General features: G+C 39.9%; 1 protein-coding gene across 6 annotated transcripts in view; it reads right to left on the bottom strand.

Annotated features, from left to right (window-relative positions):
* Positions 1–18519, bottom strand: part of map4l (microtubule associated protein 4 like) — a 114807-nt gene that overhangs the window by 37112 nt on the left and 59176 nt on the right. Inside the window, exon 1 of one of the 6 annotated variants that reach the window (XM_069709788.1) lies at positions 2987–4841. The exons of the other annotated variants lie outside the window; for them this stretch is intronic. Coding sequence (XP_069565889.1) covers positions 2987–4565 — 1579 coding nt within the window. The 5' untranslated portion in view covers positions 4566–4841. Of the gene's footprint in view, positions 1–2986; positions 4842–18519 lie in introns of those variants that run through there. 6 annotated transcript variants of the gene reach the window in all.

The raw sequence follows: 18519 nt of genomic DNA, 5'->3' as shown, positions 1-18519 counted from the left end.
ACCGCAGATCAGTCATAAATAGAAAGTTATGAAACATCTCCAACTTGCAAGAAAGCAACAAGCAAGCTAACCAACATCTACTGCTGTTGGGAGGAAAACTACTTTTATTATGCAGCATGAAATCAGATCAGGGTTTGAGCTTGTTTGGCTGCAAGGCAAACCAATATAGTTGCTCCTCTATTGTAATTCTGAGAAAGCAGCTGCTTAACAAGTGTTTATCTTTGTTTAAAACTGTACTTGCCGTAAGTGCAAAAGCAACCAAATCAACCAACTAAAATCCTGAGATTTGACCTTGAAAGGCATCTGTAAAATATTGGAAAAAAAAACAAAACATTATTGGACAACATTCTTTGTTGTCAATTAAAGATCTGTATCAGAAATTACACCAAGATTACACCAATTTGGTTGATATTTTTTGTTAAATGAAGGGGTTTCTGAATGAAGGGTCTGCCCCTCCCCTCTCAGCTGTGTACTTCTTTGTGTATATGTGTGACTGTGTGTATATACTGTATGTGTATTGTGTAGCTATGATCTCAGTCTGTGCAGACTGAAAGATAACCTGAAGTTGCAGACACTCTGTCTTCTGTGAGTGTGTCTGTGTGGGCGTGTGCCTTTAGAATCTGTAAGATTCACGTCAGTGGAAGCTCTTCACCTACACACACATACCCATGAGCACACACACAAAACGCTATAAATAGCTGCTCTATATTTGAATGAGTACAGTCAAAGTCGATGTCTAATCAATGTCCCAGAGCTGCACTCTGAAAAACAGAACAAATCGCTGGACGGATGGATAACATTATCAGAAACATAAACGAACTGAAGATATTACAGTCAGTGGGAAAGGAGATTTACCTATGTCAATTAAAAAGACATTTAAATACATTTTTGTGCGTTCTAAGCTCTGAACTAGTCCTCCCATAATACTTTGCCTGCTCCCTTCATGATCTTTTTTGTTACATCATCATCCTCAACTTTGAATTTGTTCTAACATTTATCAAAGAATGCAATATAATACAACAATATCTGTGTGACATTCACCAAATGAAAGGAATAGAGTGATGATGCAAATCCTGTTTCCCATACTGATTATCCCATTAAAACTACTATTAGAGGATGAGATGACAATTAAAAGAGATTTGAGATCATGGAAATGAACTCTTTTCCTAAACTCATTCAGTAAAATTGAGTGAAGACAGACTAGTTCCAGAATAAGAGGGGACATTTTTGTGTCAAGGAGGGAAACATCTTTTGGCCAGACAGCCTTCACAATAACAGCTTCCCAGTTTCCTTCTTACTGTTTTCTTATGATTTGAGAAGGAACCAAAGTAAAATCAGAGTCTTATTCTTTTGGAATCTAAAAACCTGGTTAAAAGGCATACTTGTTTTTTCTTTTCTTATTTAGCTCATCTTATTGTTGTTTATCATTTTGGCCAAGCGATAACTGTTGATAATTAGCCTGTTGATTAATGTCGTTCCCCTAACAAAAATTAAGAAAATAACTATTTTCTTCAAATCTACCAAGCTTTTAGCATTCTTTTTATCCCATTTTTCCAAACTAAAATATGCGTGATATTACCAACTACAACGTACTCATGCCAATGCTTTAAATCCCGATGATCAACAGGAGCCACAAAAGCTACTGATGTTGGTCAACATAGCAGCAGTCGATAAATCAGCATCATTAGAGGACAGAAGTGCATTATTACTCATGGTAAATGTTAATACTTGAGCTTTTACAAAGAAATGTGTAACTAATAAAACTAACAAAATTTGATTGATTTTTTTGACAATAAATAAATACCCTTCAGTGTGTAAACTATCTGCAGAGCAAAACTGTAAATTGATTCTGAACTCAAGCTAACAGCAGTTATGTTTAGGTTTGTATTCAGCTGGAAGGGCACATTTTTTGATTGTCTAAATTGTGCTATTCACAAAAACTAAACTAAACAAAATCAAATTTAAAGGTCTGGAGATGGTGGTTTTGACCATGGGGTATAGTAAAGATGCTCCTCATACCGTCATAAGTCTGACCCTTACTCATATAACACATATTAACAATAGCTTTACACTCCTTTCGACGCAGCCCATTAACGAGGTTAACCATTATGTTGAATTAGAATTACACCAATATCTACAACACGTACATTGAGGATAAAAAAAAAGGCTTTTATCAAGACTGAGAGCAGTGTGGCAGCCTCCTACTGATATCCAATAAAACACCTCTTTTCAGTGACAGCTAATGTTGGAAAAGAAACCTATATTTAGCCAAATGCAAGTGCGATGTAATGACGTGCTCAGGTGAAGTGTAGCATCAGAAAGAATAAAGAAAAAACTGCAGGCACTCACAAGCTCAGCTTGGTGACATTCACACATCACACAACCTCTTCTGGAGATGAAGGTAGAGCAGCATGAGTGCTGGAATAGTTCTTATGTCACTGCAGGAAGTTTCAATTCTTTGGTTTGGCCAGGTTGTTTGCAAGCAGATAGAAATTGATTTACTTTAAGCCAATAAGGGGTTCCGGTGACTTAAAAAAAAAAAAAAAAAAAGATGATCTTCTATAAGCTTCCAATATCCATGCTACCAAGCCATTTCAGCCTACATGAAAACGGTGGAAGGAGCTACCAGGATCAGATACTGTGTTTCTTCACTGATACAACTAATGAAGAGTTGATATTTCTGTAGGTCAACTTGCAACTTGTGCAACTGCATTGATGTTATCAGAGTTTTTCACAAATTCAGTTGGGAAGCTACCTCATCACTGTCTGTAAGGTGATATCCCCATTTTGAATTCTACTCTGACTACGTACTCATTGGTCGACAACCAGCGAAAGCCACCATCTGTGGCTACAACATGAATCACTGGACAAATCAGAGGTCTAGAATCAGGCAGGTAAACCTTTGTTATATATGTGATCATCTACTTTTTATATGTTGTCATTTCAATTCCCACAGACACCTACAGACACAAAAAGGAGGTCTTACCCATTGTGTTCAGTCTACTATCTTGGGTGTTGTTAACAGACGTTCCTACAGGGGGTGGAACAGGAAGTAAAAAATTGGTCTCGCAGCTCCCATGATGCCTCTTCGGGGGTGGTGATGATGGCAAGAGAGGTGACATCAATAACGGGGATGACATTATTGTTGCCATCGCCGCCGTGGCTTCTGTGGCGTCCGTGACTGTGAGTGAGCGGCGGACAGCCACGTGGGGGTAGGGCGCCCTGGGAGGGCACGCTGGCCCCATCAGGGAAAAGTTTGGCACATTGGCTGTCATGACTGGTGAGCCTCCCATACTGGTGGGGTATGTTCCGGCTATTACCATGGGAACAGACAGATGGGAACAGTCAGACATTGCACGTCTCACTGCTGTACGCTGTGGCAGCTCACTACTATAAGTTGTTTTTGTCTCTGTGTTAACTGTGGCACAGGATTCCCCTCTTCCCTCCTCAGCTCGATTTAAATCCCGTGACAAGCCAGGACTTGCAAGCCTGCTCTGTGTTATGCCTCTGTTAGGTGGAATACATGATCCTGCCGTCTTCTTTTCAGTGTGGCTTATGTTTTCTCCTCCCAGCCCACTTGGCACTATACCATCCATCCCACCAGTGGTAGCTTTGTCAGCTGAGACTGCAGGTGGTCCTGCTGTAGGCCCTGCAGTCCCACCAGCTTTACTCCCTGTTAGGTCAGCTGCGGGAAGAGCCGCAACACCAGGTCTTGTATCAACACTTTGCTTTTCTAAATATGGCTTGAGCATTTCATTTCCAGTTACACCTGCATTGAAATCTTCTTTCTGATTTCCGAGACTTGATATGGTGCTTCCAGAGAAAGAATGGCTCAGCGTGCTTCTCTCCCCGGACCTGAAGACCTGTTTTGGAGGAGAACGTGAGCCCAATCCTTGAGAAGCCACTTGAGATCCTTGCATGAAAAATCCATCTTTGCTGCCTTTATTTTGTTGTTGCAAATGACTTTGTCCAAAGTTGGGGTTACATGGAGGTTTAAGGTCGAGTGCAGAATTCAAGAATGATCTCCCACGTGAGATTGAAGGGGAGGGTAATGAAGAGGAAGGGGAAGAGTGGGAAGACAAGGGGCTGCTGGGGCTCTGTCCTGCACTCCCCAATGTCACCCCTGCCCCCCCCATCCGATGTCCGTCTTCCTTTGACCTCCCCCCCTTGGATTCCTCTTCCTCTATCTTCAACGCTGGCATATGGAAGCTCTGCAGTCCTTGCGTGTCAGCCGACATCGTAGATAACGCTCTGCCTCGTTCTAATTTCGCCTCATCCTCTGTTATTCTGGACCCTGCCTGGGCGGCAGCGGTGACCTGCCCCCCCACTACCATCTGGTCTTGGCAGTGCCAGTCACTGTGCCGGGCAGCTGCAGCACTGGAGGGTGACAGTGGAGAGGAGGCCAGGGCCGCAGGGACGTTGGCACCGGAGAGAGCACTGGTAGGTTTGTGTTGCTGTTGGTGATGCTGCTGCTGCTGCTGCTGCCCACTGGAAGGCTGTCCATACCCACTGCTGCCACTAATAATGTCAGGCTGCTGCCAGGGCGAGCCAGACAGGAAGGACATTCTCCCACACTATTGTCAGTCCTTTTGTATTGGTCTTTTTCTTGTTTAGTCTCTTGTCAGCGTCCTGGTTTCTCTCTTGTATACTCTTGCCCTTTTTGTAATTATATTTCGTCTTTATCTGTCTTCAGTTTTTACTCGTTTCTCCCGAAAGTGTCGAATTATTCCTGTCCAGGAGGCAGATATGTCCACAGTATCCAAAGTGTTAGGAGAATGGGAAGTAGAGGAAGCAATGCATCCTGTCTTTCTTTTGAAATGATGCCTCGCAGTTGTTGATGTGAGTAAAGCGAATGTGTATATGCAAAGTGCATGTGTGAGTGAGTGAGTGAGTGTGAGTGAGAGTGAGTGTGTGTGTCTGGTCGTCTCAGCTTCTCTCTGAGCACTGCACAGATCAGCTGTGGGGCTAAATTGCACCTTGCCTCTGTCTGTCTCTCTCTCTCTCTCTCTCTCTCTCTTTCTCTGACATCACAGTCACATGACAGCCCGGAATATTCCCTCATTTGCTGGATAAAAATTTCAGCCTCTAGCCCCTAACGACAAACACGCAGAAGCAAACACACATGTAGACACAAAATGTGCGGACACACACACACACACACACACACACACACACACACACACACACACACACACACACACACACACACACACACACACACACACACACACACACACACACACACACACACACACACACACACACATCAATGGCTGTCACAGCTGCTCAGCTGCCATATGACAGCCACTGTTCACATGTTGATACCTAGCGTCAGACACAAGGATAGATTATTGAGCCATAACTACAGACTGTAATCATCATGATAAGACTCTGATTGAACTTTGTCTCTTCACTTCACGGCTGCCTATAACAGGAAAAAAAAGAACATCATATATATTTTGAGGCTAAAATTAATCACTGACGTCATGAAATGACACTGCATGTGCACAAAAGAACTGAGTGCCCTAAACTTCGTGCCTTTGTCTTAATTAATGTGTGTGTTTATTGAAATTATTATTTGTGTCACATTTTCACTTTGCAAAGTTGTAATTTCACCCTTTGAGCTTAAATTGCATACTTTCCTTTTAAGTAAAATGTACGCAGGCCAGGCATGAGCAAGTCTTTGCTTCTTTAAACCAGCTATGATCGAAATTTGTGTGTCTTAACAATGGATAAGGACGATTGATTTCAAATAGTTTCAATGCTCTAAAATTCTAATCTCAGGAATATATATATCACTATAGCATATATATATGTGTGTGTGTGTGTGTGTGTGTGTGTGTGTGTGTGTGTGTGTGTGTGTGTGTGTGTGTGTGTGTGTGTGTGTGTGTGTGTGTGTGTGTGAATGTGTGTGTGTGTATATATTTATTTATATATACATATAATTATAAAAATTATAAAAAAAATCTGTTGACCTATTTTCTATCATTAAATATACAAAAGACAAAACTGAGACTAAAACAAAAAAGAAGATAACATTTGAAAACAGAGCGTTTGGGCTGTGACCAATGTGTTACATTTTGTCATTACTCTAATAACATGGAACTTGGACATCTTGAATGGATATCTCATTATATCAAAATTGTGACTGTGAAAAGTCCAATACAGTGAACCCTCGCTATAACGCGGTTCACCTTTCACGGTCTCGCTGCTTCACGGATTTGCATCGTGCATTGTGTTCTGCATTCTGATTGGCTAAACAGTCTCTCCGCTTCTTCTCTACCTGTTTGTCAATAACGTTGCGGTTTAATATGTACACGTACGTAAAACAGCTTGCCAAATTAAAAATAATCGATGGTGGCATGTCGGTTTATAAGAATCTTTTTGCCCAGAAGAAAAAAGAGCGACAACAACTACCGATAACTATGTTCTTCTCTCGAAAAACCACACCTGCACCGCCGGCTTTAGAAGAAAGAACCGCTGCAGAGCGGAGTCAGGATGCAGCGGCTCAGTCAGAAGAGCAGTGAAATACACGAGTCACTATTTGTCCTACTGTACTTTGTATTTGTTTTCATAATCATTTTTCATTTCCTCCCGTTCTAATCCAATGACTCGGGTCGCAGTGGGGCGGTGCCGATCTCAGCAATTTGAAGCCTTCAGTTCGTATTGATGATTCAAATTATTATTTTACAGTACAGTAGTTATTTGTAAAAAAAAACATTTATACAGTACTTTTATTTGTTAAACAAATGCTTGGGCCTGTAAAAAGGTTTTGTTCTTTGGTTTCAATGTATTATGGAGTATTTCATTGTATAATAATTGTAAAAAAAAAAAAGGTTACTACTTCACGGATTTCACCTATCACGGTCTCTATTTGGAACGTAACCCCCGCGATAAACGAGGGTTCACTGTACATTTTTTGTATCCAAAACTGGGGCATTGGAGTATAAATGGTAAGCAGTCTGCACGTATACAGCGCTTTATGACCTTTGTGGTCTAAAAAAGCTTTACATTGTTTCCGCCATTCATTTGTGTATGCAATCACAAGCAACTTGGAGTTCAGCATCTTACCCAAGGACACTTTGGCATGTAAACAAGAAGAAGCAGAGATTGAACCACCAACCTTATGACTGGTGGGCAACTCGCTCTACAATCTGAGCCGCAGCCACCCAAACATGAGTAACCTGGTTTAAGTTTCCACCTCCTCCATCCTGAAAAGGGCTGCAGATTTTTTTTCTACTTTTAAGACTGGTGCAGTATTCCACCACAATCTGCCTGGGATTTATACTCCAGTTTTGTAAGGAGGATTAAAACTCTTCTGATGGCAAAGGATCTCACCCTCCATCCTCCCTTTTCTATATTCCCGGTTTTGCCTAACGCTGACTTCCCGGATTTGTGTGCATCTATCTAAAATTGTAAACTTCAGCAAAGCAAATTTAAATATTCAGCTACTTCCAAGGTATTTAACTGCTGCGGTTTCCAGAGTAACCTGACATTCTGCGCAGCACTCGTATCATGAACACTATGTGCACAGGAAGTGAGAGTACAGCAAATTGACGTCAAGGAGTGCAGCCATCTGGAATTCAGTATTCTCTCTTGACAGAATCTACTGGAGATTATTCTGGCTGCTTAAAACAAGAATCAACCTTTCTGAAGGTCCAATGTCATGTTCAAACCAAGAGATTGCTCTCACAAAATGCAGTACGTACTGTTTTAGAGCACCTCCAAAATGGTGGGGCTTGTAATAACAGTGGTCTGAGAAGGGGAAAACTATAACGAGTGTTGGCAAATGTGCTGGAACAAAAAAAAAAATGCCAAAGTGGTTCCAACTTGAAATTTACAGGATTTAAAGGATTAACTCAACATCTTCGTGCCAGATACCACAGGGTTTTTCAGAGGTCTTGTAGAGTACAAGCCAGAAGTTTAAAGCTGTTATAGAATATAATGTTATAGTCATAATGTTTTGGCTGAACAGTGTATGTTTAGTGTGATAGCATTCTGTTAGTGGAGACAGAATGGTTGTGGTGGTCACATACAGCATGCTAGAACTTGTGGCCTTGAGCAAAGATACATTTTGCCAAAGTATGTAGGAACAAGTCATGTTAGCAGGGTGGAAGCTGGGTTTGGTGGAGAAGGAACGGTGTTGATGGTCATGAGTAGAAGGTATGACCTTGTGGCTTTGAGCATGCATTAATGGTGCCAAAGCATGTCGGAACAATTCATACGGGGTTCGATGTAAGAGGGCAGAGCAGGGGTGGCAGGTGTGAGTTGTGAAGGGAGTTTTCCGGGGACGCCAGGACTGCTGTTGAGCTTTCCTGGGGTGTTGTGGGCCTACTTGATGAAACACCGGGGAAAGGACTTGATAACTCTCACCATTATCTACTTTGGCGTGTGAGCATAGCATGCATAGTGTTAGGATAGAATTCTGTGAAGCAGTGAGATGTTTGGCAGATACTGAGTCAGATGACCCTTGCAGTGTTATTCCGCATTAAATTGGCACTTTGTGTATTGTAAAACTGTTAAGTTTCTTTTAAGTATATATTGCCAAAGGTTTTGCGTACTAAAAAACTCTACTCTTGGACCAATATTTGGATATAAGTGTCTTAGCAATGTTAATGTGATGCTACAACAGAAAGTGTTCCGTGCTCTCAGAAGACAGAGGATAGGAAGCGCTAACAGCCACAAAACATGTTAAAAGTGGTTAATCTCACTGGAGTAATTTGGGAACTGCTGGGAATCATCTGTCAGACAGACAGTTTTAGATGTCGAAACTTCACTTTAAACTAATGCCTGATAAATTATCCTGACAACTATCTCACGTTTTTGTACCACACATGACAGCTCAGTGTCTCCCACCAACCCCACTTCCCACCCAGCACAACCGCGGCCAGTGCCAAAATAGCTTGTCAAGCATGACTGAAAATTAATGAGTATTATTACATAATCCTCCATGAACAATTTGCCTACTGTAACCACAGAGAAACAGTGAGCTGTGGAGAAAAAGAGGAAGACATTAGACTGTTGTTTAGTTTCAATAGACTTGGAAAGGATGGGTATTATGCAAGCAATCTAGGCAGCACTTCTGTTAAAGTTTGGGTCAGGCTCAGAGGGGGCTAGTGTTAAAATTCAATGGGTTTGAAGGGTTAAAGTAGAGCAATTCCTAAAAGTCTATGGAAGACAAGTGCAAGAATGAAACTAAGAAGATACTGTGCTCCTTTGTATGAAATCTCCTGCTCATACAATAATCACTGTCTCACTGTGATAGTGTATCAGATCAGATTGTGTTCTGGTGAAACAAAAAGTCTGAATTATGTTCATTGGGTCGTTGTTGAAGTGTCATGTCAGAAATCTCATAGCAGTGACATTTGGCTAAAAACTCCCGTTGATGTAAGTTGCACTGTTGTGATGTCATTTTCCTCTCCATTTCATATTGCTGTGGAAATGGTTACTCAAGTAGCACAATTTCTACTTCCCTCTCATGTACAATAGAAGATTTGTTGAAATTAGGTTATGCATTTTATTCAATAAATTCCATCTACCATTGCTTTAAATCCTTGTATACACACAAGGATTGTATTAATGTTGATGCCTTCCTAAGTGATACCTGATGATTCTCAGGAATGTTCAGGAGTTATGCAAACTATCTTTTTCCTATGATTGCTAAATCCATTAGCCACTGATATCGAGGTTTAATGATACTGTTGAGTGTCAAAAATAGGTAGGTACACCTACTCTTTGAAATTATCTGCATTTATGTAAACAAAAATATCTTCATCTAAATTGAAATTATAAACACAAAATATTTCCACAAGACACAAATTGTTGTGCTGTTATCCAATCACAAGTTGGATGTGAACCACTTAACTAATTACAAGCAAAACTGCAGAAGTGGGTTAGAGCTACTTTGTACTCAAACACTTCACAATCAAGAATTGATGATTTGCATAAAGCTGGACAATTTGAAATAATCTCAAAGAGGTGAGATATTATTTAGCCAACAAGAGGAAACCCACTGTGATGTCAGCCACTGGTTTGTAAACTGCTGTTTTAAAGCCTCGAGTCTGGCATTTCAGCTGTCACCATCTTGTTTTTTTGGAATCAGGGGTGGCAACACTTGGAAGAGATGGGGAAGAGCAAGGGGTGGCTGTGACTGAAAGCCTAAAGACACTAGGCCCACCCACGTATAGCAGAAGCCAGGCATTATTTTTGAAGCCTAATATCTTAGTGTCCCTCCTTGAAAAAACAAACAAATTCACTGATTTGCTAATGACACCAAAATGGCTTCTGGTAAAAATGGATTTTGTATTTTGTGAGAGAAGTTGACGCTTTTTGGGAGTCCATTGGAGATTTTTTTGTTTTTGTTTTTTTCTGTTTTTTGGAGCCATCCCCAAGCAGCCCACGGTGGTATTGCACTTCAAAGCACTTCCACATTGACTTCAATTTTCAGCCCAGGAGACCATGTCCATTTTTATGTACAGTCTATGGTCCAAAAAAGACAAACTGTGTATGAGTGGAGCCAATTTGTAGTAGCACTGTAACTATTCTCTCCACAAGTCGGCGCCCAGTTCAGATGCATATCATGGTGCACAAATGCATTGAGCATAGACTCCATAGTGGGACAATGCAGTTAGCTGCAAAAAGCTTGGAAGTTAGCTAGGAAAATGTTTTGTGGACTAAAGAAAATCCCCCCTGAAAGTTGTGATCCACAGCACTTGTTTGAGGTTGTTGGTCCCAAAGGAGGTTCAACCAGTTAGCAAATCCAATAATTCACTCACTTTTTTCCAACAGTACTATAAATCCTTTTTGCGTGTTCAAAAAGATACTAAAGATTCAAATCTTTTGGGAGCTATTAGCTGAAGCACATTGTGTTTGTAATATACTTTTACTTTTCAAGTAAGTCATTTTAAATTTAAAAAGTCAAAATCATACCCATGTGATTGAGACAAATTGTGGCAATCGGGTGCTCAGGGTTGAAAAGTACTCTACCTAAATTGCCTCCATGAGCTGTGCGTCAAAGCCATTGCTGCTGCAGCTCTTGATTGTGTAAGTCACTCCGGATCTAAAAATATGTGTATCATTTTATGTATCTCAATACCATTCATGCACTTGGTCACTTTCATCTCTGGAGCAGGTTGACTGAGGAATCAGTTGCAAACAGATATTGCACAATCTACACACGTTACCTGGTCAACAAATTCTTAATACTCATAATCAAAAAAAATGTATGGATAAAAACACTAGACTAGTTTGAAAATGTGTGAAAACTCTGAATCCACTACAGTGAATATCATAAAACCTGGCAGCTCTTTGTAAAACTAATATTGCCTATTTCCTCCATTTCCTTCTCTCACATCTTGATTTCATTGTTGCTTCTCATTTAACCTCCCATCATTCTTTACAGAAAGTGCCAAATTAATAAATTACAAATTAAAGGCTAAGACTGTCAATAATTTATATATTTTCCTGTTGTCCACAAACTTAACAAAAATACCAAACTGAAGTAATTGGTACTGTCAACATGTTCTGTTACAGGATATATATTCTTATTCCATGCCATAGAACTCTATTATTGTCAAAAACGTGTGGCCACTTTAATTTATTTTAACACATAGACGATGCCACTAGTGAAAATAGCCAAGAGAGCGCCAAATCTATATAAATCCACAGATGAAAAATAGTCTCCAACAATTGCATCATTTCCTCCTGTTTGAGTAATGTTAGCTAAAAAGAAAAAGAAAAAGAAAAAAGTAAACAGCCTGACCAGTTTTCAACTTTGCTAGTGGCATGGCTCTGAGGATGAAAAAGTCCAGTCCACCACTTCGCCAAGACTGAAATATATCTCAACAATGATTGGATTAATTGCCCCTTTGTCCAAAGGATGGCACCTACTGACTTGGCTCTATTAAAGAGCAGACGGAGAAGAAGAAGTCCTTGCTACCAGGTCACTGTAAAACATGTGTGGCTCTGTGAGATTGGATCAGATGCCACAATGCAAACAGCAGAAACGTGCAATGACAACTACAGCTGTCAAAAAGTTCTGTGGGGGACTTCAAAAAATAAACAAAAAATGAGGTGCTGTACAAACCCTGCCAGGTAATGGCAGAGCAATTTAAGAGAGAAGCACAGCCCATTCATTCACAGATCAACAATCGATGGCCAGCTTTATCACCAAACAAAGTAAGTTTGATGTTAGACGTGCAACGGCCCTCATCTCAGAGATGAAGCAAAATATATGTTTCCATCAGCTTTACATTCAGTTACGCAAAATGTTATACTAAAATTAAAATTAGCACAATGTGCTTATTGCTGAATAGCAATCGTTAGCATGCCAATGACCGAAACTAAGATGCTGAACATTGCACACATCTGCATGTTAGCATTATCATTGTGATGATGCATGTTGACATGCTGATGTCACATTTAGCTCAACGCACCACTGCTAAATCTCAGCACTACTAGCATGGCTTCGAGACGAGATGAACTCACTCATTAACATTTACTGTGGTGGTTTTCAGGCTTTGTAGCTGACCGTTTTGTTCTGATATGAGTTATGTCGTTTTCATTAGTGTCTGTTAGTGCTTCAATACAATGTGACTGTTATTAATTAGATCTGTTTTTTTTAGATTACCGGCAATAATTGAGCTTGTTGCGGCATGCATAATAGTAATGCAAACAATATTTTAGATAAGGAAAGGGTTCCAAAATTGGTTTCTTACATACAAGTAGATGTTGTATCTGTACTCAAATATTTGATTCCTTTCCTCCAGCTTTTTCCAATTCCGTCGTATCTTTTGTTTCCCCATTAGTATGCTAATGGTACATGACTGAAAGGATGGCTGTAACTTTAAATATTTTGGAGCAAATCATGTCTGAAAAGTGTAATGATTAAAAATCTGATGTTGTTTAACACAGCTCTCAAGTGAAACTGTAAAAATCTTCAGTAGAACTGTTGCTACTAACAAGCTAGACCACAGAGACACTGGGGACAGGCTACAAATAAAGTCTAAAAGCAAAAGAACAACAAAAACCCAAAGCCTCATATTTAGAAGCAGCAGCAAATAAGATGTGATACTCTTGCACCGCTATTTATATGCAGGGAGAAACAAAAATCAGAGGCCAAAGTAAGTCCTCGTTTTGAAGGTCATGGACTGTCGAACATAAACTGGATATGGAGGGAACGAGAGAGAAGGCACAGTAGCTGGATTCCTGTGGAGCTGGTCGGAGAGAGTGAGCAGGGTGGGGGCAGAGGGAAAAGGGATGGGGTGGGGGTTCTTGTCAGAGCGTTTCTATTTTTACTCATCGACCTCACTGACTGTCACACCCAGTCCACCCCTTCTCTATCCCTCACTCGCAGAGTCTCTTTGTTTCCATGGCAACCGCCTCCCATGGCTCCCTGACAACCCTCCTTCCTCCCCCGCCCAACACCCCAACAACTCCCACCCATACCCACAATCTTCGATGCACTGATTATTATGGTGCCGCAGCGGCACTGGGAGTCTGAGCAGTGGAGGGGAAGACGTGACGTGGATGTAGGAGACAGAAAGAGCGAAGAGATGGAGGGAGAGGAAAACGAGGGATGATGGGGGATCAACGAGGAGATAGGGAGGGTGGATAGAGGGAATGAGGAAAACGGAGGCAAGGATTGGATAATATATAAATATAAAAAAGAGCAACAAATGAAGGCAAGATTGATGCAGGAAAAGGAGGAAAGGGAAGCAATCAAGGTCAAAGTGGAAGGGAGTGGGAAAAGTGAGATTAAATGAAGGAAATATAGAGAGGAAAAGACTCTACAGAACCAAAGAGAGGAGTGGGGGTAAAGATATGGGGTGAGAAGAGGGAGGTGATAAGATGACAAGAAGCAAAAATAATCTCCAAAAACTCTTCCTTAGCCTACTTCTTGACTGTTAATTTGGCGTTTCTCTCTGGGAATTGCTTTAGAAGGCCCACATATAGTATTTAATCAGATCATTTAGAGCTGATGAATAAACAGAGAAAATGTATGCTGTCCAAATGTTACTTAAATTAGTAAGACATCCAGTTCAAGACCATCATCTTTACTTCAAATAAAAAGAGAAGATTGGCAGTTTCTTCTGGCCTCTACATTACAATTTTTGTTATGTAAAAATGAGATTTTGCAGGAACGCAGGAAGAACTTTCAGACATTCAAAAAACAGCAGATGGGAAATAGTCAAAATAATTACAAATATACAGAAGAAGAAGGGATAGTGCAAAAGACAGGATGAGAAAGGCAAAAGATAACAAATAAGACAAATAAAGATGTCAACATTCAATGTCAACCCGTTCATTAGATTGCAATGCTGCAGTGCTCATGTTGGGCTTTTTCATGAGGAAAATTCAGTCTTAAAAGAGACTTCATTAGCCAACCATGCACTGGCATCACATTGGGGGAAGCTACCTTATATATCCATCACATGCAAGGGAATTAAATGAGCCCTTTTGATGAGTGAGCAGTCTAATTTCTAAGTAGAGAACACTGTCAGGAGATACTGAAGTAACACACACATCCAGCATGATGGGGTTTCTATTGTCAGGTTGAGAAAAATGTCAGATACAATCATAATATCCAGAAATGAGAGGAACTTAAAGGAGTAGTTCCACATTTTGGGAACAGCACATATATCACTTCTTGTTCTCATAAGTGTTGGTGGTATCAATCTTCTCACTGAACTCAGAGCAAGAAAGTAAACATGTATATTTCCCAAAATCTTGCTTTGCTATTGCTTTAAAGAAACAAAACTTTTGCACTTGCATTTGTTATGCAACAAAAGTTGACAAGAGCTCTATATATAAAACCTCATGATCCTTTGTCATCAAGTTCAGGTTTGGTGATCGAGTACATTCTGGATTTGATTTTCTGACAGCAGAGTTTGTTAACGTCCTGCTGTTCACTCATGTCTCAGGTTTTGTAAAATTGTGAGGGGAGTTTTTTCAAAACATCACAACACAATGATACAATAAAGTCACTTTGACTGTCTGTGAAGATTTTCAGTCATCCAGGTCATGCTTAATCTTCACATAGTGGGGGTATTTTGTGAGTCACGTCAACATTATATTTTGAACTGTTGTTTTTGTCATGAGTACTTTGACATTGAACATGCGGAGGTCAATTTTTCTCAGCATTTGCACCTCGTGTAAAGACATCAATCAATCACATTGTGTAGAAGTGGAATGGACATCATATCGCAACTCAACTAATGACAATATTGATTGTTCATGTCTCCACCTAACCTTATTTTTTTGAAAGGTGAGGCTGGCAGCAAATTCAAAAGGAGCATATCTTTTTTCAGTTTTAACATTTGATATGTTAACTTTGTTCTATTTTCAGTTTCATATGGGTTTGCATAACTGGCAAATAATTACAGTCCTGTTTATATTTACATTTTACACAGTGTCATAACTTTTTGGAAATTGGGTTGTAGTTTAAAAATACATTTTGAATTTGTTTTACTTTAACAGACACTAATACATTTGCAAAGAGCTGATTTAAGCGTGGCAGTTTATTAGCCATATAGTTCCAAAGTCGACTCAACTCTTGTATTATTTGGATAATATTCAGCATTAGTATTTAACGAATAATCATAATAATTGATCAAAGATGACTTTTTGAACACATTAATTAAAAATGCTGCAAAATAAAAATATAAAAAAGACATTTGCCAAGAGCCAAACTTTACATCCTCATGTTGTTTGTTTTGTCTGACAAACAGACTAAAACTCCAATCTATTCAGTCTGTAGTGCTGTAAAAAAGAAAAGCAGCAAATTCTCATACCAGGGCACAATAACATCATATCATATATGTATTATTACAGTTATTTTGATAGTTATAGTTCTTTAGTTCTTGCCACCAGCAGCCTTTTGGTCTGATGAGCTCCAGCAGCAGTAGTAGTAGTTTACAGTCAGAGCTGCAGTTCCCCCAGCACACACCTGATGTAGCCAACGAGCAGGACTCCGATTTAACAACAACCCTTCTCTGCAACACACACTGCAACATCATTATATGTCTGCAACGCACAACCAACCAAAACACACACACACACACACACACACACACACACACACACACACACACACACACACACACACACACACACACACACACACACACACACACACACACACACACACACACACACACACACACACACACACGTCCCCAGTAGTTCTCTCAATTTATAGAATTCACTTTGATTCAATCTCACTGGCTCGCTCTCAAGGACAAAAGCAGGTCGCATTATCTTGCAAGAGAAAGTTACCTCTTCTTTGTCTGTCACACACATGCACACAGTCTATCAGGATAAATAATGACCATGCAGCAGGAGTGAAAACAGTCATTTTTCGTATACAGTTTACAAGCATGGCAAAAAGTAAGGATGTGTTTGCCTTATGCAAGGCTGAAACAGTCACAGCCATCAATATTGTATATGAAAGAGAGTGAAGCGGGTTTTATAAATAGAGACAGACCAGATAAAGACAAGAGAAAGAATACATTACAGTCCACTAACTGAATCCTGGCTGACTGGACAGTAAAAGCACTCTCTCTGCACTCTTTGAGCAAATCTTGAAGAGATAGTTTCTCTTGGCTATTGTCACAGCTTCTGATCTTCAAGCATATTAGTCCACCTGCAGTTTCCAGCAAACACCCAACCTTACTCACAAAAGGGATGGAACACAAGATTGAAACAACATTTCAATATTTCCCCTTAAAGCACATCTGAGCACAGCAGCAATCACATAATGAAAGAGCTCAGTTTACATAAATGTGTTGCTTGGTACAACGTTAGATGAAATGGTGGACTCACAGATCAGCAACAGATTTGAGCTCTGAGAGAAATGGAATGATCTGACAAACCGAGGAGACACATGGCAAAATTGGTTGTGCAGGTCAGAAAAGCTACAGCAATAATGGCGGAGTTAGATATCCAGTTTTTAGTCTAATTCTCAGTTTCTGCTGGACTAGTAGCTCATTTGAACAACAACACACAAAATTTAAATTGTGTTTTCTTAATAAACTCCACTTTTCAAATCCTACGATGTTTGCATGACCGCACTGTCGCAGCTTTAGATACCAGTCAAGCCAAGCACTGAGGGAGAAGCAACTACAGAGCATCTTCACTCTGGGAGAACTTGGTGCTGACTGAATACAAAAAGTAGACAGACCTCTGCAGCACTGAAACTCGCCAGAGTTTCTCTAAAGATTCAGAGGGATTGATGCGTGTTTGGAGAGATGAGAGGGAATATCATTTGTAGCATTTTTCCACTGGAACATCATTAATGCCTCACAGATCCTTCACAGGAATTGTGAAATATAACGTAATAATCTACCAAATAATGAACTAGACATGGAGAGCACATCATGTTAAAACAGCTTGGTAACATAATGGCAATGAAAAAATTCATTCATTATTTCATGAATTTACCGCTTTTACTGAGTGAAACGTGACGCCTTGCATTAACTGTCCATGTTTGAGATTGTTGGTAACCCACTGGTACCCATTTCAGTTTTATTTACGGCTTCCTAGCATTATGTATGCAATACTTTGCTAAACTGGTCTATTTTGCAACAAAAAATGAAAAATCGGAACACCTCATCAATTCATTCGAATGAGCCAATAAAGTACATCAGATATAGCACAATGCCCTTGGATGTTCTCCAGGGCCCATATTTATCAAGCGTCTTGAAGTAGAAAATCACTTTTTAGAGTGATACAAAGTTTTGGACGTAGGAGTAAAAACATTTGATCAACTTTCAGTCAACAAACTGTAGAGATGAAAGTTGAGAGGGACAGTGAGGACAAAATGCTTGTTTTCCATGGAGATGTGCCCACAGCCCTGCGAGCATTCTCACTGCATGATCAATACTGGACAGTACATGCAAGAAGCAGCACTAATTTACGCATTGTAGAATTTTGCATTTGGATTGGGCTCATAGGCTGTCAAACCCACAAGTTTGGGTATTTAATCAATGCTAGTGGCTTGCCGTGTTGTACTGAGAGCCTAATGTAAATCAATTACTGGTAAATATCGGAGCAAGATTTAGCTAAATGTATCTATTTTGCAATTGTATTAATTAATACTGGGGCTGATATATCATCCAATATTAGATTTCTGCTGATATATCATTATTGGCGGATAAATAACAGGAAACTGCATTACAGAAATGGTAAACAAGACAATTAAGATACAGCGTCAAGCTCCCAGACTGCTGACTAGCATGTGGTTTTTTTCACCTTTAGTGCCATGTTTTGGCAGGATGGCCCCAATGCCCTTGCCTGCAAGTCTTGTTTATTTTTTTAATGCAGACAGATTTCTGAAACAGGTTAGACAGCTTTACAGTTGAGATGTAGTTTGTACCGATAGAAGATCAATCTTGATTTATGTTCTGCTGTGATGATGACAACTCAAACTAAGACACAACATGCTTTGACAAGTAACCCCAGAAAGTTTCTACATATTTAAAAAAAAAAAACAGTTGCACTTGCATGGATTTTCTCAATTTT

This window comes from Brachyistius frenatus, unplaced genomic scaffold (genome assembly GCF_029030835.1).
Source record: "Brachyistius frenatus isolate BFR_SWC_R1_liver_20210118 unplaced genomic scaffold, ASM2903083v1 Contig_85, whole genome shotgun sequence".
NCBI lineage: Eukaryota > Metazoa > Chordata > Actinopteri > Embiotocidae > Brachyistius > Brachyistius frenatus.
This window is presented reverse-complemented; position numbering and strand designations above follow the sequence as displayed.